This window comes from Cinclus cinclus, chromosome Z (assembly GCF_963662255.1).
Source record: "Cinclus cinclus chromosome Z, bCinCin1.1, whole genome shotgun sequence".
Lineage (NCBI taxonomy): Eukaryota > Metazoa > Chordata > Aves > Passeriformes > Cinclidae > Cinclus > Cinclus cinclus.
This window is the reverse complement of record NC_085084.1, coordinates 76,013,211-76,036,419: the sequence shown is the minus strand read 5'-3', so window position 1 is coordinate 76,036,419 and position 23,209 is coordinate 76,013,211. Positions and strand designations below refer to the sequence as shown.

The 23,209-nt window shown below is 45.6% G+C and overlaps 1 protein-coding gene across 1 annotated transcript in view; it reads left to right on the top strand.

Annotated features, from left to right (window-relative positions):
• The window catches only part of UNC13B (unc-13 homolog B), a 178,620-nt gene extending 172,258 nt beyond the window's left edge, over positions 1-6,362 (top strand). Inside the window, exons 39-41 of the mRNA XM_062513980.1 lie at positions 3,601-3,693; positions 4,729-4,888; positions 6,077-6,362. Coding sequence (XP_062369964.1) covers positions 3,601-3,693; positions 4,729-4,888; positions 6,077-6,362 — 539 coding nt within the window. The remainder of the gene's footprint in view (positions 1-3,600; positions 3,694-4,728; positions 4,889-6,076) is intronic.
• The last annotated feature ends 16,847 nt before the right edge of the window (positions 6,363-23,209 follow it).

Sequence of the window (23,209 nt, the reverse complement as noted above, 5' to 3'; positions counted from 1 at the left end):
ATCTTGTACATTAGAAGGCTTGATAATTTTGGACCCTCTGTGGGGAATGAAAGGTTTGAGCTATGCCACCTAATACCTGCAGAATAAGTGCTGGGATATCTCTGAGAAAAGCATGACACTGATCTCTTCTCTGTGCTGACCAGTGACAGGACCTGAGGGAACAGCCTGAAGTTGTGTCAGGAGAGGTTTAGGTTGGATATCAGGAAAAGGTTCTTCCCAGAGGGTGGCTGGGCACTGGAACACGTTCCTCAGGGGAGTGGTCACAGAACCAAGCCTGACAGAGTACAAGAAATGTTTGGACAATGCTCTCAGGTAGGTGTGACTCTTAGGCTGGTTCAGTGCAGGGCCAGGAGTTGGACTCAGTGACCCTTGTGGGTCACTTCCAGCTCTGCATATTCTGTGATTCTATGATTCCCTCCCAGGACTGGGGCTAAAGAAGGATATTACTTGCTTACCCTTCTCATTAATCAGAGCTGGTAGATGGGTTTGGAGAACTGCACACAGGTTGGAGGGACAGAATGGACAGCACCACTATTTACAGCTGGCATCTGCTTACCAGAGCTCTGTGACTGAAGTTTCCATTTGTGTGAGTGCCACGAGTTCATGGGAGGATATGGCTTTTATGCAGTATCATTTAAATGCTGTTTTATTCTCTTACTTCTCTGCTCAGGGTTTGCACCTTCCAGTTTGTGAGGTACCTACTGCTTTCATGTCATTACTGACTAGGCTTCTGTGGCACTATGCTGCTAAATATTTGCTCTGCAGGTTTGGATCAGGTCTGCAGTTCAGATATGCCAGCACAAATTCTATTATGTTTTAACCCAGACTATGCCTTACTTGCAGACAGCCTTGCTCTCCAAATCCTGGTGCGTATGACCTAGGAGGATATTCTGTCTGTTAAGAGCTAGAATATTTGCCTTGTGTTTAAGTGACATTGCTAATTGTGTTGTAATTCATACTCTTCTCTCTTTATCCTGCTTGCTTTCTTGCCTTTTGAATTCATGTCTCAGTGCATGATGGGAAAGGTATAAGGTTTACCGCTAATGAGGACATTCTTCCTGATAAGGGTATGTTCAAGATTAATGTTGTTACTATAACAACATTAGCCAACTGCTTTGCTTTTGAAGTCATCTTGCCCATGCTCAGAAACCTTTTCCAGAGTCCTGTTCCCTGTAATTCCCTTGTAGAAGTGAACTTCCACTGAATGCTTGCATCCCACAGACTGAGCAACGGATTGTGTGGTTTAAAAGTCTCTACCTTGCCTGAAAGCCTGTTCCCAAGCTTGAGATTTATTCATGGGATGTGAAAGCTGTTTGAAAATGGACTGGGTTTTGGGAGATACTGCAGACTTGTTTCTCTACCCTTTACCATGGTGTGTATGTTTCAAGTCCTGGGCTTGCATGTGTGTGGTCGGCTGAGAAAGGCTACTGTAATACATGGGAATGTTGGATATGCACTCAAGGTTATGGCCAAGCTTGAACCATCTGGCTTGAAATGGGGGTTATCTAAAGGTCTGGATGCCCAGGAGACCCCTAAACATTAAGTCTTGCAGTGTTCCATCTCTTAATTTATTTTTTGCTGTCCAAGTTATTTTTATTATCTCAGGTGAAATGTATCTATAACCCATTGCACAAGCTCAGTTCTGCAGTTTCACCTTTCAGCATTGCAATAACAATGAGGCTTTCATGTCAAGAATTAAATCTGCTTGTCACTGAATGTATATGTGTGTGTATGCACACAGTTATACATGCTCAGAATATTTTTAGTTGGCCATCTTAAGCATGGTTTTTTGTCTCGGAAAATTGCAGTTCATAGAACAAGATTTTTATATGAAAAGACAAGAATGAACGTGGGAAAAAACTGTAATATGAGTTTTGTCTTCTTCAAAGATAATGGGATGATTCTGTTCTCATTCTTCTGAGGCATCAGCATCTCCATTATAACCTATTAATTACACTAAAGATCAATAAAGACCTAAATGTTTGGTGGCTGATGTTTCTGTGGATGTGGCCATTACATACTGTTGGTAATTCTGCCTGTTCCTGTGCCAACAGTGTAAGTGACAGACCTAGACCCTCAGATGGATCATGTCAATAGTTAAGCATACCAATTTTAAAGCTCTGTTCTTATACACCGAAAATAAAGCAGTATTTCCCTTTGAAGTGGGGAGGAAACAGAACATTCAAGACCATATTTGTTACAGCCTAAAGATTGTTCAATGTACTCAGGTCAAGAATGAGAGCCTACCCTGAGGTAATATTATGAGGTTATGTTTTGGTTGCTCAGTTACTTTTACTCATACATTCATGTGGCTTTCACTGCATACAGTTCTGTGGTATGTAATTTTCCTCAGAGAACTGCACAGGTTGGCACTCAACCTCTTGGTTTTTAAATGAGTGTTTTTGCTGCCTGCAGACCATTCTTGTGAAAGTTGACTTACTAGATCAGTCTAATCAAAATGTTTGTGTAATTATATCCTTCAACCTCCTTATCTAGAATTTCAAACAAACTGGTTTTTTACGTACCCTCACATGTATCTTACACTCAAATTTGACAAAATAACTGCTATTCATAGATACTCAATTACCCTCTAGGTATCTCAATTACAACAGCATTGCTAATTGTCAAACTGAGGTCAGGCAGTTATCAAAGAGATATCAATCTCTCTAAATCAATCTCTGTCTCTTATCAAAACTTGATTTTCATTTTGCAGAGCAGTCATTTTCTGTAATTTACATGACATTTTAATTTTATTACCCAGACAAATGTAATTTCCACGTATTACATTATGATAATTATGATTAAAAGTTAAAAAGTTGGAAAAAATCATAATATATGAATTGTAAAGTTCATGAGATCTCCCTCTTTTACAAACATATGATCTTTTTCTTCTGAAGCTACATCTTGTTTTCTCCCTGGCTAATTGATAAAGGGAAATAAGTATGCAAATTGCGAGTGCTTCTCTGTCATCATTTCTGATGCACAGTGAAGAAGGGGTTCTCATCATCCTCCAAAGGGAAGCAGATAAAGAGTCAAGATGACAACTTTTAGGTGATGTACAACATGCAAAAGGTTATTGGAGGGTGAGACTGCACTGTGGCTGTGTGCAAAATCACTAATACCTATATATTTTTTCCCCTATATTTCCTCTGTTGTGTGATGTCCTCTCTTCTTTTTTTCTTTTGTTGTTGATTTTTTTGGCCTCCCTTCTTCCCTGAGCAGATGGGAATGCCAATGCCCACCACTGGAATGCCTGCATGTATACACAATAGCTTGGCAGGAACCTCTGAAAAATCCTTGCTCCCTGTGAAGATCCACTGTTGAGCGTTAGGTCTTTTAAATTCTTTAAAAATCTTTGCTGTTGTTTTTAACAAGATGCAATCTTTGGTGGAATGGAAGAAGTGTTGGTGTTTATGTGTTTTAGGCATGTGAACCTGATGTTATCTTGCACTGTGGTGACATTCTCAGTGCTGACTGAAAAGCTGGCATTGGGAGGTGTGCTGTGAAAACACCACATTGTCTTCCTGAGGCCATAAAGACTTGCACCAGTGACTAGTAATCCATGTTTGCATGGGGGGGCTGTCCATTTTCTTCCAACAGGCTCCAGTGTGGATGATCCTGTGGGAGAAGTGTCCATCCAAGTCGACCTGTACACCCACCCAGGAACTGGGGAGCACAAGGTCACAGTGAAAGGTACGGCAAAGCGCGTGCTGCTGCTCAGGCTCGCCAGGGCAAATCTCCAGCTGGCAGTCAGATGTTTCTGTGCTAGCTCGTGGGATCTCAAACCAGAACTGTTTTCTCTGTTTCACATCAGGGACACGTAGAGAAACAGCAAACGAGCTTGTCCAGGCAGTGACATGGCAGCCTGGTTGTTTATTGGCAGCAGTGTATGCAAGTAAACAAAAATCGGATGATGGCTCTCGCCAGGCGCCGCAGTTTAGTCTGTGCTGCAGAGAACAGGGCAGGCTGATCTTGCGAAACTGCTCAGTGTACACCCAGAGATCACAGAGACAGTGAGAGTTCAGAGGCTTCTCTCCCCCATCCTGAAGGCCATGCTGGTCCCTGAACAGCCACTCTGGAAATAACCAGAGCAGTGATTCATCCCAGGGTTCCTTTTCCTCCTTCATCTCCTTCGCTTGAATATAGCATACTTAACTACTTTAATTTCCTCTGAAGATTTATATAAACAGTTCTCAGGCCTCTCTCCTGGTTAAATGTACACTGACGTGCAAAAGCTGATTTTCAGAGCTGTTTCCTCTGCTTCAGTCTGTTCCCTGCAGTGACTGCAGAATGAGAATTAAAAGCCAATAATTCTGGATCCTGAAACCACCCGCAGCTCATGGGCTTTGTTTGTCTTACCTGCAGTCCCATTTTCCTTTGCAACACAGACCTTAATATTGGCCTCCAAAATGCCCCTTTTTTTCCTTATCCCACACATAATGGTGGTGTAAGCATAGAACTGTCAGGGCAGCCTGCCCTGAGCTGGAGGAAAGCCTGTTTTCTTGGGCTTATTTCTTGACAATCTGTATGGCAGAAGTGACATACATTAAATTCCCTTCACAGAACTGAAACTAGATCAAAAAAGCATGTCCTTGCATTTCAAAAAACTCCTGCCCATGTTTTGAGTTAGAAACAAGAAGTTAAAAGCAGGTCAGAGATGAGGGCTGTCCAGAGAAACAATTACAAATGAGTATTTGCTGTAAACCAGGTTGTGACACTCTTTTCCAGTTGTGGCAGCCAACGACCTGAAGTGGCAGACATCTGGCATGTTCCGTCCATTTGTTGAAATCACCATGATTGGGCCCCACCAGAGTGACAAGAAGAGGAAGTTCACAACTAAATCAAAGAGCAACAACTGGGCTCCAAAATACAACGAAACCTTTCATTTGTAAGTGTGGAAAATATCCTGAGGTTCTGGCATGGCAAGTGCAGATGCAGAGGGGCAGATAGGGTTTTCCAGTGTCCCCAGACAGCCTGCTCAGGGCCAAGAAGAGTACATGAACCAGTAGTTTACATGAACCAGCACCTGTCTTTGTTGTCTTGGCAGAAAAGCTGGATTATGGGAAGTTCTTGCTGCAGGTGGGATTCAGAGGTTTGTTCTTTTTAAATGCTCTGTGTGTCCTATAAACACATTTTACTGTGCTCTGTCATTTTAATGAACTTCATATTTTTTTATTGTTAGAGTTGAGGCTAAAAGTTCATTTTTATTTATTTCTTAATCTTAATGTGTGTTCTTATCCCAACTTGACCTGTGGGACATGCCTTTGGAACTTGTTTCCAAGGATACAGCCCTTGGAATTGGTAGCAAGTTGCACTGCTAAAATTGCTGTGTTTCTGAGCATGGAGTATTGATTTCTTCTTATTTAATTTTCTTTCATTATTACAAGGACATATTCTTTCTTGGGAGGTTTAACAGAGGGAGCCGCAGGCTTGAGCTCTCTCAGCTGTACATATAAAAATGAGATGAAGAGAATTGACCAGCAAAAGGCTGTAAACATCTGGGGGAGAAGGGAGAGAAGGGAGTGCTCATATAATTGCGCCATTCTGTGAGGAAAGGCAGGCTTCCTCTAAATGAAGAGATTTTGTTCCTTTTATTCTTTTTACATTTAGAAATGTCAGAAGGGTTGCAGATTTATTTTTATTAGCTTTCACATTAATGGAAGCTCCTGAATCTTTTAAAATACTTCATCTAATTAAAATAGTGATTCTGAAATGAAGCCACCCTTAGCAGAACCAGAAATGTTTAAAGTCATCTGAGTTGAAAATCTATTAGCATGGCTTTAATGTTTCCTGCTCCTCTCATTTCACAGCTCAGCACACACACACAAACACACACAAGGTTGCAAAGACAGCTTGAAAAGGGTTGCTTGTTTTTCTTTCTTCAGTAACCGGGTTTTCTTTATCTGCTATATATTGGCAAAAATGACCACATGCTGCAGATCTTACTTCTCTCTTTCTGACCAGGGTTTTCTGTACAAATCAGTTTTCTGTGATGTATCAGAGCCCACCAGTCAGCTGCTGGCACCTTTGTTTTTGCAGTCCATACACTGTTAGTGAACCTGTGTGTGTTTTTCAGCATCCTGGGGAATGAAGATGGCCCTGATGCCTACGAGCTCCAGGTCTGTGTGAAGGATTACTGCTTTGCCCGGGAGGACCGGGTTCTGGGGATAGCAGTGATGCAGCTCAGAGACATAGCAGACAAAGGAAGCTGTGCTTGCTGGTGCCCCCTTGGGCGCAGGATTCACATGGATGAGACTGGACTCACAATCCTGAGGATTCTCTCTCAGAGAACCAATGATGAAGTTGCCAAGGAATTTGTGAAGCTGAAGTCTGAGTCCCGTTCCACAGAGGAAGGCACCTGAACTGAGCTGTATAATGTCCCATTTCCTCTCCTGCCTTGTGCCAATATGTGCAAGTGTTCAACAATTCTTTTATTAATTGCAAAAGGTTTTTTTCATGTTGTCTTTGTCAGCTCCGATAGCGCACGTGTGCTGTATAGGAAACAAATCCATCAATCTGATGTGAATTATTTATTTTTTAGTAGCTGGGTAATACACCGTAGAGAATGAGACAATCTCTTCTTATTTAACATGTAAATTCTGCTTTGTGTATATAAATTATTTTATATTGGAAGCTGGAATTGCTGGGTTTTGTTGATATGCAGCACTGTGATTTTATCCTCTGAATTTGGCAGGCATTAAAAAGGTTCTGCGTAATCACACTACGATGCAAACACAACTGTGTGGAATTTGGGAGGAGATGATTTGTGGGGGGGTTGACAAAGCACAGTTATCTCTCATTGAATTCACGTACTGTGGAGCTGCCTGGGGATCTTCTGACACAGATTATGCCAACGTGATATACAGACACCTCAACATCTGCTCAAAGAAGAGGTTGCAGATGGCTCTGAGGATGCACACCGAATGAATGTATGTCCACGGATGTGCTGCTGTGACCAGGGCCAGACCAGACCCACAAGCCCGGGCTGGGGCCGGAGATCTCGTAGCCAAAAGCTGCAAAGGCAGAGCACCAGGAGCAGACTGCAGCTGTAATTAGCTGGTGTGTCTCAGAGAATACAAATCCCCACGGGCTGGGAGTCCCTGCTGGCTGTGGGGGTGATGTAAGCTGCTCAGCTCCGTAAGGCATGCTTGGGCTGCCGTGACCAACACGGTCGGGATGGGATCAGAGTTACGGTCGTAGAGTTAGAGCCATTGCAAATCACATGGCTGCTATGTGCTTTTTCCACTTCAATATTCTTTTGTTAAGTGTTTAACAGAAGATTTGATAATTTAATATTGCAGGCTTTCTGTAGCATTTTATTACCCTGGAGTAGCTAAGACCTCATTCCTCACTTTGAACCCAGAAATAATGGCTTGCTTGGGAGAAAGGAACACACCTTCCCTCTGCAAGTCCTCAGTCTGGAGTGCTGGTCAAGGGGCAGCACGTCCATTTGCTTCTGATCTTGGAGATGCTGTTGGCCATGCTGTGGTTGATCCATGCTTATTGTCATTAATCTTAACAATACCATTGACAATACCACTGAAATATTTTTGCACTGTCTTAAAGAAGCATCCTGCTTTTGTTTTCTTAAAAAAAAAAAACACTGTCCTTAGCAAAGTAATTGCAGGGAGGTCAGAATTTCTGACTGAAAATTCGTAAGCAGGAGGGTCTGGAGTGGTGATTGCACCTGAGGCATGTTTGTTGGAAGTTTTTTATTGGGGATATTTTTGCTTTTCCAGCTGCCCTTGTGCTCTGGAAAGTGCAGCTGGAACAAGCCAGTCCTTGCCCATAAAGTACTGTAATACTGTCAATAAATTCAAGGACTGCATATTGAATGACTTTTTTTTCCCTTTCTATTTTCTCTGACACTTGTGTAGCTGTATGATGTGACTCCTGTATTTCATGGGCCTGCTTGTAGAGTTCTGAGACAGCACATCTGCTTTGTTCTTGTCCATGTTGTGTTATAATTATGCTCTTCCTCCACACTATTTGTCATGATTTTGAATCATTGTACGTGCCATTGTTATGAGAACTGTTAGTATGGTCTTTAATAAACTCTTTTAGCAGCATATAGACTTGTCTGTTGGAGCATAATTGTGATTGGATTTCCTAAATCACGGAGGGAGAACCACTGCTGCATCTTCGGAAATTTTTCAGGTTTGGTACGTAGATTTCTTTAGTGCTTTTAATACTTACCAAGGAGTATGAATCAGACAGTTCCCCCCTCCTCCATGGTGCCTCTGTCTGAGACATCTTTCCCTGAAGTCCTTGGCTTCTGATAATACTCTGAGACATCACGGAAAAGCATAAAAAATAGCTTACTTACTTCTTTTCTCCTGTCTGGCCTTTAAGTCACATTTTGTTTTTACTCCGGGTAGTCTCCTGAAGGTGCTGAATGGAAAGACTCAAGGCAGTTGGATACTTTGCAGATAACAGATGAAGAAGAATTATGTACCAAACTTGATTCATAACTTTCAGCCTCTTATGAACATTAATACTCTGTAGATGGTATGCACAAGAGATGAAAGAATAAGCCCTCTTGATGTCAAGTAAACTACTCCCACTCCTCATTTTTTGGGGATTCTGCCAATTTCCAGCAGACAAGGTCAGATAACTCAGAGACTCATATTTCATGATAACATGGGTCTCTGAATTTCTGTGATCTGAAATGCCATTTTTTCCATGGTTAGCATATGCTTAGCAACAGAGTCACTTGACAGGCAGTCCTGAAGAGCAAAGGAATTGGGGAGCATTGGATATTCTACAAGAAGTAAATCTGAAGGCACAAGGTGCAGGAGTAGGGCATCTCCATGTGACAAAAGAAGAGCCAGCAGTGAAGAAGACCAGCCTGGCTGAACAGAGAGCTTGGGCTGGAACTTGGAGAAGAAAGGGAAGTTTCTGACCTCTGGAAGAAAGGGCAATTTGGGATGACAGCAAGGATTTGTAATTGTAGGATTATGCAGGGAGAATGTTGAAAGGGCCAGAGCCCACCTAGTACTTAATCTGGCTACTGCCATATAAAACAATTTCTATAAATATATCAAGAACAAAAGGAGGGGTAAGGACAAGCTCCATCCTATATTGGGTGTGATGGGAAGCAGCAACAAAGGATAAGAAAGGCTGAGGTGCTTTATGCCTTCTTTGCCCCAGTCTGTAATAGTAACACCAGTTGTTCTCAGGGCACACAACCCTGTGAGCTGGAAGACACGGATGGGGAGCAGAATTAAGCTCCCATGGTCCAAAGGGAAATGCTCAGTGACCTGCTGCACCACTGGGATGCACACAGGTCTGTGGGCCTGGTGGGATCCACCCAAGGGCACGGAGGGAGCTGGTGGAAGTGCTCACCAGACCTCTTCCATCACTTACCTGCAGCCCTGGCTCACCAGGGAGGTTCCAGCTGACTGGAGGTTGGCCAAAACAATGCCCATCTACAAGCAGGGCCAAAAGAAAGATCCAGGGAACTACAGGCCTGGCAGCCTGACCTCAGTGCCATGGAGGGTCATGGAGCAGATCATCCTGAGTGCTGTCATGGACACATGCAGGAAACCAGGGGGTCTGTGAAAGGCAGGTCCTGCTTGACCCACCTGACCTCCTTCTGTGACAAGGTGACCATGCAGTGGGTGAGGGAAAGGCTGGAGATGTGTCTACTTGGACTTCAGCAGAGCCTTTGGCACCGTTTCCCACAGCATCTCCTGGAAAAGACTGGCTGCTCATGGGAGCACTGTTCACTGGGTGGGAACTGGCTGGGTGGCCAAGTGAGTGGCGAGTGGTGCTGCATCCAGCTAGTGGCATGTCACCAGAGGTGTCCCCAGGGCTCAGTGTTAGCCCCAGTCCTGTTTATTGATGATCTGGAGGAGAGGATTGAGAGCACCTCAGCCAGTTTGCAGATGGCACCAAGCTGGGTGGGAGTGCTGACCTGCTGGAGGACAGGAAGGCTCTGCAGAGGGATCTGCACAGCCTGGGTCCATGGGCTGAGGCCAATTGTGTGAGGTTCAGCAAGGCCAAGTGCTGGGTCCTGTCCTTGGGTCAAAACAACCTCCTGCAGCTCCAGGCTGGGACAGAGTGGCTGGAAAGCTGCTGAGTGGGGAAGGACCTGGGGGTGCTGATCAACAGCAGCTGAACATGAGCCAGTGGTGCCCAGGTGGCCAAGAAGGCCAAAAACATCCTGAATGTATCAGCAATGGGGTGGCCAGCAGGACCAGGGCAGTGACTGCCCCTCTGTGCTGGACACTGGGGAGGCCACACCCAAATCCTGCGTTCAGTTCTGGGCCATTTATTACAAGAAAGACCCTGAGGTGCTGGGGTGAGTCCAGAAAAGGGGAACAGAGATGCGGAAGGGTCTGGAGCACCAGTCCTGTCTGGAGAAGCTGAGGAAGCTGGGGGTGTTCAGCCTGGAGGCTCAGGGAGGACCTTACACCTCTCTACAATGATCTGAAAGGAGAGTCCTGGACTGGTGTGGGTTGGTCTCTTTTCCCAAGTAACAAGGGAATGGCATCAAGTTTCCCCAGGTTTAGGGGCAAGTTGTCACCAGGGAAGGTTTAGGTTGGATACTAAGAAAAATAATATTGTCACTGAAAGGATTGTCAAGCACTGGAACGGTCTTTCCAGGGACATGGTGGAGTGAACATCTGAATATATTTAAAAGATGTGTAGATTTGGTCATAAACTATGGGGGACATAGTTTAATGGTGGAATTGGAAATGTTGGGTTAATAACTGGACCTGATGATCTTAGAGGTCTTTTTCAACTTAAATGTTCTATGGTTCTGCAGTTCTTACGTGAGTAGCTCACCTAACTCAAGTACAACTTGAAGTCCTCGCTCTGTCACGGGGAAGTTACTGAAGTTGATGCCACATCCTGCAAGGTGTGTAGTTTAAAGCATTACTTTAAAGCCCCAGTTCAATACCTGGTCAGGTGGTTCTCATGTTTTTCACTCTTCAGAATTCCTGCTTGAATTCTTCCTTCAGAATTCCAGCACTTTGGCAAGCGGTGCAGTGGAGAGAGACCAATACAGAGCAATTCAAAGGCAAAAAAGTGATGCCTGTAACCATGGAGAAGAGACCTGGACAGGACAAGAGGTCTGGCTTTTACAACAGACCCCAGCTCTGCTGAAGGTATTGCTTATCCACTAGTCTAGCATTTGCCATCCAAGTTTGAGAGATTTTTAATCGCAGCATCAGTTTCCTCAAGTGTTGTTTTGTAACATGTTTGCCAAAAATTGCTGGCCCATCTTGCTTCATTTCTTGGGTTTACAGTAATTGTGATGCTTTGAAATTTTCCCTTCTGCCTGTAAAACCTTGCAGGTCTGAGCTACAAACACTCAGGCTTCTGCTGGTACCTATGGCAAGAATACTGTGGTGTGCACATAAATGTCTTTACTCTGAGCATTCCTCAAAATAACAGCTGGATATAGGACATAAACCATAAGGTATCGTATATGTAATAAATGAATGAACAAATAGAATACTTATTTTATTAATATCTGTATGCTAGTGTACCTGGGGAAGAAATGGCTGACTTGAGTTGGAAAAGACTGTTCCCAGAACACTGTGGCAGATGACGGAGTGGTAAGTGTGCTGTCCCATCCAGGAATCACCTGCAAAATGCAGTGGTACCAACTTAGGGCAGCACAGGAGGGAGGTGAGAGCTGCATGCTGGAAGTAGGTGGGTGAATTCTGCCAATGTTCTCATAGTTCTTGCCCAGAAACTTTCTATGAGGCTTGTGACTGGTTTCAGACTAGGAACCTTGCCTCCAAGAGTGGTTACTGTCCAGAGCAGCTGTCCAGAGAACAATAATAAGAAGCTAAACTTAATGATATTTCCTTCTGATGCTCTTCATGCAGCTGGTGATTTTTAATTAGAGGGCTGTTCCTGACTCCATGATTCCTCTCTAATAAAGTCTAAACTGTCTCTTTCCTATGCCTCCTTGTGCAGTCCCATGGATTTACAAGTTCTTCTAGAACATGACCTATATTCTTTTATTTTGCACATTGATTCCAACTTATTAATTTGTCATCCTCCATTATTTTTTTTCAAAGAGATACTAAAGTGCTTGTCCACCTGGCAATGGAGATATTGTAGATCTCTATCTTACACCTTAGTCATTGCTCTTTGGTGTGGCAGTGTCCTGGTTTCTTTTTCCCCAAACTTTTGATGGTCTTTGTCCTTCTTTGAACCTTTCCCATTTAAATGGATCATTTCTGAGCAGTGAGGACTAGGAATATGAGGACCAGAACAGCTTCCAGTATGTAAAATGTGGACCTGCTTCCAGGAGGAAGCCTGTTGAGGATAAGAGTTTGTACCTGATCTTAAGAGCAATGGTCTGTAGTTTAAAATTTAAGCGCTTTTTTTTTCATCAGAGGATGCTGACAGGCTGCTGGGAAAAGCAGAGATGGTGCCAGACCTCCCAAGTGACACAGAGACTTTTTGTAGGATCCCAGAAGGGGAAGTTCAAGAGATTGCTGCAACTTGGGAAGACAGCCTGAAAAAGAAAGAAGTCACCCTGATGAGAACTGGTGAATGGTTGAGATCTTTTGACATGCCTTTCATTTCTAGTCTTTTATATTTTAAAATATTAAATAATTTTGTAGGAATAGAGAGAAAGAAAAGCCTGGCTTTTGGATTTCAGAGACTTTTTAATCTGTGGGAAATCACCTTCAAAGCTGTGGCTAACTTGGGTCTATGACATCATCAGAAAACTTTGCTAAAGGAGTGAGATAACTGGACTCAAAGGGATGATGTGTGCTTGTGTGCACATGGTGAGGATAAAACATCCCTATAGGAAAGGATGTTGTGTTTCTGGGTGTGTGATGGATGAGAGCAGAGACCCAAGGGCAGGAGTGGGAAGGGTGGTTTATCAGCCTTCCTGGAAGAGATTAGCAAATTGATGGATGGAGATAAGAAGACTGGGAGTGACTAGCATAGACACTGAGAAGGAAGACAGCACTTGAAATGTGGGATTCAGTTTCTGGATGGCATCAGGGAGGGAGCAGCAGTGGAGTGGCAGTGGATAGGTCAGGCTGTTAGTGGGATTTCCTCCAGACTTGTCATCTTCCTCCTTTTCTGCTCTTATGCTCTCATTTCCTCTCTTCTAGAGAAATCTCTGGACATGGCTCTGTGAACATCCTCAATAGCCTAAGGAGGCTGGCAGTATTCCCTAGAGATTGATTGGTGGAGCATTTACAGTGGGTCTGAGCCCTTCCTGGGAGTTGTGGTATGTAATCCCTCAGACTCCTTGTTTAAACTAGGTTTTGTGGATGCTGGAAGACTTTTTTCAGGATCTCATTTCTCTGGTATTTTATCGCCACAGTTGTTGCCTGAGATTATGTCCAGTCTATAAATATTTGTTCTTGAACCAGTGTTTTCTATCACAGCAAATTCTCCTGGTGCTTGGATAACACTGTCATTCTTCACTAGACTTTGTTCTGCTACATCAGACAAGAGCTGGGTTTTTGCTCATAAGTAGCTCTCTCCATTTCCAGTCCCATATACATAACTTCTTTTTGTTTCTCTAATGTACAGCCTCTCTAGCATCACCTTCCTCTAGCTTTAAGAAGTACTTCTCATTATCAGTCCCTGCCTTTGTGGACTTTTAGTATTTCTCTGTCAATTTCTATTTTTCTACCCCATAGTCCTTTCATCAGGAATTCCCATCTCACATTGTGTTCAATGGGGTTTTTTTCAGCCCTTCTAGATTTGAGCTTTCAGATAGGTACCTAGAAATTAAGTTTGCTCACCCACAATATGTGAGAAGATTCACCTGGCTCACGAATGACACTGGATATCTCTTGCTATCATGTATTTGTTCCTGCAAGCAGCCACTGCTCCCATGTCAACTCAGGAATAATGGAGCCAATTTTCAGAAATTTACACCTTGAATAGATTAGAGTTGAGAAATCACTGATCAGAGCCAGGATTAAGCTGGTTCTGCACATTCTAACTCTGCCAAATCCATGTCTCCATTCTCTTTCCATCCCTCCTTTTGCTGCTCTTCAAGACTTCTAAAGCCTTGAATGCTGCTCAAGTCAGCTGCAAAAGTCAGAAATCACTTGGATATGACATATATTTTGGACAAGAGCTCTACCTTCACAGATGAATAGACCCTCTCCGCCTTCAGTTCCATGTGTCAGTGTTACTAGTGTAGCATAGAAGTGATCCTTTCTTATGGATCAGGGCAATTTGAGCCCTCTGAACTTCTAGTGACCATAGCACAGTATATTCTATTGCCTTGTTTTCTGTTTCAGGCAGTTTCTTTCTCTGTGGGTGATGTCTGAAGCTAAGTCCTTTTGTGGGACTTTCTTCATCAGCCTGTGCTTACTCACCCTCTTCCTGACCAAGAGCATGTGGCAGAAAGGATACCAGCATATTCCCACTGAAACCTGTCCCTCAGTCACCATGACCATGAAACAGGCTTTAGACTCAGCAGAGTCCCCAGGAACTGTCTCACACCAAAACTCCAGGGAAACCCTCTAGCAACACACCAGCAAGCTCAAAATCTCAAGAAACCATGATGACTTAGGAGGAGAGAGCAAACCAGAACAATGCAGTGTAAACACTTTTGCAAATTCTTCTCTCCTAAATGTGTCCAAGTCAGAGAGGGGCAGAGGAGCAGGCAGGTGAACCGTACCTCTCTAATCCAGACTCTGGTGACATCTGTCAGTGTCACCTGGGGATCTCTATTACCACAATCCTGCATAAAACTGAGCGACAGCAAGTTTGTGAGATGCTTGAGCTGATTCCTTTGCACATTTTGTGTATTGCAAAAGACACTGCGAATCAGAGCATTTGTGCTCTGGGAAAGAAGAGCAGTGTTTTTTGGCAGCCAGCATTCTGAAGTCTGGGAGTATAACATTGATTATTTCAGTACAATATAAAACACAATGTGACAAATAATATAAGCATATTGAAAGTTCAATGAATATCACATTAATTTTGGACCTCCAAGCATGCAGGATGCCCACGGGTCTGCAGTATTCATCACAAAGTGTGTCAGAGACTTCTTCCAGTCCAGTAAATATTTCACTTTAAAACAAAGGTATTAGCTCCAAGTTCTGCCATGACAAAGTACATAGTGCTCAGTACTCTCAATCTATGTATCTCAAAGAACTTTCATATTTTCCTCCATTTCCTTGGCAAGATTAACTCAGATGGACTTTAACCTGGTCTTGTTTATCTTTACTTGATTTTGCTTTTGAAGTCTTGTTGTTGTTTCAGAAATCAAAACCCCTTTGCTTATCCTTATGTATCAATTACAGGTAACTATTCACTGGACAATAGTGCTCTTCGAAGTTACTCTTTCTAGTATTTTTGCTTCTTATTGTAATTAAACCCAGAATAACACCTCTTTTTATCATCTCAGTGACTGTGTAGTGACTGTGTCAGCTGTCATATCTGGTAGTGCCATGATTAATAGAAGCTATTCACCAATTGTTGAGACGCTGTTTTACTGTAATGACAACTGTCAGCCAAAAAAGATTTTAATCTATTTTCCATAATTCCGATAATGGGAGAACACTAACCCTGTGAATGAACCTACTGGGAGGTTCATCTGGATTGACTGAATTCTGCAAAGAAAGAAGTGCTCTCACAGCCTGCTGGGAATCTTTTTTTACTCTTTCCCCCCACCCTACACACTTGAGATGCTCTTTCTCAAGGCTCCCTTGTGACCCACTGGTGTTCAGCAAACTAAGGAACATAAACCTTGTCTGTCAGCATCTCCAGAAGAAGAAAATGCAATTTACAGTGATTTGCCTCCTTCCTAATCACAGTTAGAGGTGCAGAGAGTTGTATGGCTTTGGCAGCTGGAAGGGGTGATGAAACCAAAATGCCTCCTTTAATTTAAGTTACTGATACACATGGTCAGTTTATCCTTCTCTGGAGCACAGCAGCTTGTCAGGCTGCAGGTCCTTATTTGGAATTATTTTCATGTGCCTGGAGTCAAGCCTAGGTCATCAGTTTCATCAAAAGAGGAAGTTTCTGAGGATGACCATCACAGATGCAATAAAAACACAATAGAAACCAAGGTTTTCTCTCAAAGCTTGGCAGCAGCAATAGCTTATTCCCCTGTGTTTGCCTATTTGTGTGTGTGTAGTTTGGAGACATAAATACCCTCTGTGCTTCAGGAAAGTTCCTTGCTCACTTTTGAAACATTTTCCAACAAACCCACACAGCCTTTTACAAACACCCTAAACCCCCATGTGCTACAGAAGGGAAGTTTTTGGTGCATTTTTCTCCTTGACATTCCTCTTCCCACTAGAAGTAGCAAAAAAAAAAAAAATAGCCATGAGCAGAAGCATAGCAGCCCTTGAACATTTTTCTGCAGGGGAGCTTGTACTCCAGCCTTGAGACTGGAAGCAGGAAAAACAATATTGTTCTTTCAACTGGAGCCCAAATAGCTAAACGCCTGCCATTATGCCCCAAATGAAGGAGGCTGAGAAGGCTTCAGTCACCACGTGAGTGCTGCACACTATCAAATCTGAAACAGACAAGTTATGAAAGAAACTAAAGCAAAATCTCTGTCAGAGGAAGTTTTGCTTCACAGATTTGTAGTCCCGTGACTTTTTGGAGGGGAGCGCTCTTGAAAAAAAGGGAAAACACAAGTGTTTCAACCCCAGGTTCACAAACCAAACCCCTCCCACTGGGTCAGCTCACATCTCCATATGTTCAAACGTGTCCTAAATTTCTGTTCTAGTAGAAGAACAGGTCCCCATAAGCTAATAGGTACAAGCCATACTTCCCAGCAGCCATCTGATAATTGGCATGATGGCACTGGGTGGTCACCCCTCCCTAGTCATATTTGGTCCCTATCACAATAAAAAGATGGGAGGGGAGGGGAGGGGAGGGGAGGGGAGGGGAGGGGAGGGGAGGGGAGGGGAGGGGAGGGGAGGGGAGGGGAGGGGAGGGGAGGGGAGGGGAGGGGAGGGGAGGGGGAAACCCCTTGATATCCAAACATCCAGAAGAGCAGACAGAAGGCTCTGGCTCGGCCCATTTCCCCCACGGAGTTCGGACGAGGAGGACGATCGCCACCTCAGCTCCATCGCTGCCATCCCAGCGCCAGGAGCCATCCTCACTGCTGTCAGACCCTGCCCTGCTGCCTTCTCGCTGTAACCTGCCACCATCCAGCACTCTGCTGAGCCCCAGGACCCACACTGTGAGCAGAGAGCTCTCTCTCCATCTCTCTCTCCCCCTGGGACAGCGCTGCCATCACCCCCAGCCCTCCTGCAGCTCTGCGGGACCTGCCCGCCCCCAGCACCGGGAACTGCAGCTCAGGGAAAAGGTGCCTGCAGCCAAAAAACACTGGGACTGAGTTACTGTTCTGTTTGTGGGTAATTTCATAGCTGTTGTTGTTCTTGTTTGTCTTGTTAGATATACTAGTAAAGAACTGTTATTCCTACCCCCATATCTTTGCCTGAGAGCTCCCTTAATTTCAAAATCATAATAATTTGTAGGAAGGAAGGATCACATTTTTCAGTTCAAAGGGAGGTTTCTGCTTTCCTTAGCAAACACCTGTCTTTCAAATCAGGACAGATTTTGGCAGCCCAACATAGGGCCCGAGGGCATTGAGTGGAAAGGGTGAAAAAGGAATAACAGTTCTTGAGTTACCTCAGTTTTGTGTTAGGTGGCATCATGTTGTCCAGCTTACCGTGGTTTGGGCTCCATGTGGCCACAGCTTTATCTCTCCCATTTGCAATCCCTTACTTGAACATGGGTCCTATAACTCAGGCTGCTGTAACTATTATCCAGTTCCTTTTGTGGGCTGATAACGTGAGAAATTCATGGATTTTTAACTTCCTCTGGAAGGTGGGCACATGGATTCAGGGCTATCACACTCTAACTGTATGTTTTTGGGGTTACTTTAATAATGGTACGTACTGTGAGGATATGACACCAGGAAAAATTTTATCCCAACTCCTTACACAGTTTTTTGGGTCTGCTCCACCAGATGTTGAAGGGTTCAAATCTCTTCTAAGTAGTAATGATATCATACAGTGGCTGACATTGCTAATAGGCCTTGTAAACCTGTTCTATTTAACATTCAGAGATGAGGGGAGATTGAATTGGATGACAACCCTGATACTTCCCCCAAGGAATAGGGATTCTGCCCCAGAGCCTGGCCCTGCCCCAGAGGTCAAGGATGTTGCCCCTGAGCCTGACCCTACCCCAGAGGTTAAGGATGTTGCCCCTGAGCCTGACTCTTCCCCAGAGCTCACCTCAGAGAGGAACCATCCAGAGTGGGTGGGGTTTCTAGTGAAGGAGATGGGCCAGATGCTGAAGGAGTACCTTTCCCCAGCTCTTGAGAAACTCTCCCCCTGCCTTAAAGAGGGAGAGCCTGATGGTGCAGCAGTGGAACCCACAGATGTTACATCTCGCCAGGTTCCTTCCAGCTGAACTGCAAGGGCACTCACAGCCAGCAGCAGTTGCCCCCGTGGAAACTAGAAAGTCTAAGGTGAAAACAAAGCACCTGGATAATAAGGACCAGAAAACAGGGCCCTCACAACCAGCAGGGGAGCCAGAGGTTGAGATCATCACGGAGTCCCTGTCATACGAGAGTCTCCGTAATCTACATAAAGATGTTGTACGAAGGGGCCGTGAGGCTTTTACAACGTGGTTACTGCGGGTCTGGGACCTTATGGGTACAGGTGTGCAGCTGGATGGTACTGAGGCAAGAAATTTGGGACCCCTGACCCAGGACTCAGGTGTGGATCACGTATTCGTAAGGGAACCAGGCCCCCTTTCCCTCTGGGAGCGGCTTTTAATGAGTGTAAGAGAGAGGTTTGTCCATAGAGAGAGAATGCAGGAGCACCACCATAGAATGCGCTGGAAGACCCTTGAGGAGGGGATCCAACAGCTGAGAGAAGTGGCAGTACTAGAGGTACCTCTTTGGGAGGGGTGGACAACATGACAATGACCCTGACAGGGTCAGGTGCACAGGGCAGATGTTGTGGAATCTGGCACACCTGGGGCCATCTCAATACACCACATTCATTGCAGCCATTAATGCTGACACCAACCACGAGACAGTGGGTTCTGTTGCCAATACGCTCAGGAATTTTGAGAGTATAATGAACGGCCCAATGCAGGCTCAGGTCTCTGCCGTGATTAGGGAACTCAGAGAGGAGTTCAAGGAGGAGATAAGAGGGGTGAGGGAGGAGATGAGGAAGGTCAATGCAGCACCAGAGCGAGTCACAGATCCCAGAGTTAGAGCCCAACGTCCCCCAGCTAGGGATAGAGGGTACACCCCATGAGCTGACCTGTGGTTCTTTCTGCATGACCATGGGGAAGACATGAGAAGGCGAGATGGGAAACCCACTTCTGCCCTGGCAGCACGGGTGCATCAACTCAGGGAGGGAAACACTAACCAAGGAAGCTCCACTAAAGTGAAGTTAGCCTCAACTTCCCATAACCAAGATGCAGGGTATTACAAAAGGGAGGATGATTTGTCAGATCCCCTCGAGGGAACCTCCAGTATGTATGCCCAGGAAGGAAATAATAACCAGTGCTAGAGGGGCCCTGCCTCTAGCCAGGGAGAGGCACGGGAAAACCGAGTCTTTTGGACAGTGTGGATCCGATGGCCTGGCACATCAGAGCCACAAAAACATAGGGCATTAGTTGATACTGGTTCACAGTGCACCCTAACACCATCAGAACATGTTGGGGAAGAACCTGTTTCTATTGCTGGGGTGACGGGGGGATCACAGGAATTGACTTTGCTGGAGGCTGAGGTGAGCCTGACTGGGAAGAAGTGGCAGAAACATTCAATTGTGACTGGCCCAGAGGCACCGTGTATTCTAGGCATAGACTTCCTCAGGAATGGCTATTACAAAGACCCAAAGGGACTCAGGCGGGCTTTTAGAATAGCTGCTGTAGAGGCAGAAGGCATTAAGCAATTGAACACCTTGCTTGGACTGTCAGAGAACCCATCTGCAGTGGGACTCCTGAAGGTGAAGGACCAGCAAGTGCCAATTGCCACCTCTACAGTGCACTGCCAGCAGTACAGGACAAATCGAGATGCTGTGATCCCCATCCACAAGATGATCCGTGAGCTGGAGGGCCAAGGGGTGGTCAGCAAAACCCACTCACCCTTCAACAGCCCCATCTGGCCTGTGCGCAAGTCTGATGGAGAATGGAGATTGACTGTGGACTATGGTGCATTGAATGAAGTGACTCCACCGCTGAGCGCTGCCGTGCCGGACATGCTGGAACTCCAGTACGAGCTGGAGTCCAAGGCAGCAAAGTGGTACGCCACCATTGACATTGCCAATGCATTTTTCTCCATTCCTCTGGCAACAGAGTGCAGGCCTCAGTTTGCTTTCACCTGGAGGGGCGTGCAGTACACCTGGAACCGACTGCCCCAGGGGTGGAAACACAGCCCCACCATCTGCCATGGACTGATCCAGGCTGCACTGGAAAAGGGTCAAGCTCCAGAACATCTGCAATACATTGATGACATCATTGTGTGGGGGAACACAGCAATGGAAGTATTTGAGAAAAGAGAGAAGATCATCCAGTTCTGCTGGGAGCCAGTTTTGCCATCAAGAGGAGCAAAGTCAAAGGTCCTGCCCGAGAGATCCAGTTCTGGGAGTAAAGTGGCAAGACGGGCGGCGCCAAATCCCCACTGAGGTCATCAATAAGATCACCGTGATGTCTCCACCCACCAACAAGAAGGAAACACAAGCTTTCCTAGGTGCCATAGGCTTTTGGAGAATGCACATTCCTGAGTACAGCCAGATCGTCAGCCCTCTCTACCTGGTCACCTGGAAGAAGAATGAACTACACTGGGGCCCTGAGCAGCAGCAAGCCTTTGCCCAGATCAAGCAGGAGATCGCTCATGCTGTAGCCCTCGGCCCAGTCAGGACGGGACCAGAGGTGAAGAATGTGCTCTACTCTGCAGCTGGGAACAAGGGCTTGTCCTGGAGCCTTTGGCAGAAGGTACCTGGTGAGACCCGAGGCCGACCTCTGGGATTCTGGAGCCGAAGTTACAGAGGGTCTGAAGCCAACTACACCCCAACAGAGAAGGAGATCTTGGCTGCTTATGAAGGAGTTCAAGCTGCCTCAGAGGTGATTGGCACAGAAGCACAGCTCCTCCTGGCACCCCGACTACCAGTGCTGGGGTGGATGTTTAAAGGGAAGGTCCCCTCTACCCACCACGCCACCGATGCCACATGGAGCAAGTGGATCGCCCTCATCACACAGCGCGCCCGTATCGGAAACCCAAATTGCTCTGGGATTTTGGAAATAATTACAAACTGGCCAGAAGGTGAAAATTTTGGTCTGCTTAAAAGTGGGCATGAGACCAAGGGGTGGATCTCACCATGGACAGTATTTCCCAGGTTATCCATGACTGTGAGACGTGTGCTGCCATCAAGCAAGCCAAGCGAGTGAAGCCCCTCTGGTATGGGGGGCGGTGGTCCAAATATAAGTATGGGGAGGCCTGGCAGATTGACTACATCACACTGCCTCAGACACACCAAGGCAAGCACTATGTGCTGACCATGGTAGAAGCCACCACTGGATGGTTGGAGACCTACCCTGTGCCTCATGCCACTGCCCTCAACACCATCCTGGGCCTGGAAAAACAAGTCCTTTGGAGACATGGTACCCCTGAGAGAATTGAGTCAGACAATGGGACTCATTTCAAGAACAGCCTCATAAGCACCTGGGCCAGAGAACACGGCATCGAGTGGGTGTACCACATTCCTTATCACGCACCAGCGGCTGGGAAAGTGGAACGGTGCAATGGACTGCTTAAAACCACCTTGAAGGCACTGGGTGGGGGGACTTTCAAGAACTGGGAGATAAATCTACCAAAGGCCACATGGTTAGTGAACACCTGAGATTCCACTGATTGAGCAGGCCCTGCCCAGTCTGAGCCCTTAAGAACACCAGATGGAGATAAGGTTTCCAGTGGTGCACATGAGAGGTATGCTAGGAAAAAACTGTTTGGGTGAACTTTGCCTCCAGCAAAGACAATCCAATTCGTGGGGTGGTTTCCCTCAAGGACCAGGTTGTACCTGGTAGGTGATACAAAGGGATGGAAAGACCCGATGCATACCCCAAGGAGACCTTGCTTTAGGGTGAACTACCTGTGATACTGTGCCTGTATCTGTAACTGTATGGATGTCTATTATTTGAAGATTTTAATTTGATGTAGCATGATGGTATGGGAAAATTCGGGGTGGATAATATTGGGGGTTGGTTCTTTCCCTTTTCCCTCTGTGGAATTTTCCCCATTGTCATGCTAAGATACCTGTTGATTAGGCCCTGGTGGCAAGGGGAAGGGGAGAGAAGAGGGAAACCCCTCAATATCCAAACATCCAGAAGAGCAGACAGAAGGCTCTGGCTCTCCCCATTTCCCCCGCGGAGTTCGGACGAGAAGGACGATCGCCACCTCAGCTCCATCGCTGCCATCCCAGCACCAGGAGCCATCCTCACTGCTGTCAGACCCTGCCCTGCTCTCTTCTCGCTGTAACCTGCCACCATCCAGCACTCTGCTGAGCATCAGGACCCACACCGTGAGCGGAGAGCTCTCTCTCCATCTCTCTCTCCCCCTGGGACAGCGCTGCCATCACCCCCAGCCCTCCTGCAGCTCTGCGGGACCCGCCCGCCCCCAGCACCGGGAACTGCAGCTCAGGGAAAAGGTGCCTGCAGCCAAAAAACACTGGGACTGAGTTACTGTTCTGTTTGTGGGTAATTTCATAGCTGTTGTTGTTCTTGTTTGTCTTGTTAGTAATACTAATAAAGAATTGTTATTCTTATCCCCATATCTTTGCCTGAGAGCTCCCTTAATTTCAAAATCATAATAATTTGTAGGAAGGAAGGATCACATTTTTCAGTTCAAAGGGAAGCTTCTGCTTTCCTTAGAAAAAACCTGTCTTTCAAACTAGGACATCATTTGCCACTCCACCATCTACCCAACTCACTGCAGAGTTTTCTTTATATTCACCAAAGCAATGATGACTGCAGGACGTTCCATCCCTGGAGATGTTCAGGGCCTGGCCTAGTGTGACATCCTCCTCCACAGCAGGGGAATTGGAAACAAGGTAATCTTTAAGGTCTCTTCCAACCTAAACCATTCTGTGATTCTCTATATAACATCCTGATGCTATGATTCTCAGTATAACATCCATAAAATTAGAATCAGGGAAGGACCAGCAGGTCATATAACCTCATCTACCCCACTGCTCAGGCCATAGTGCACCACCAGAGAACT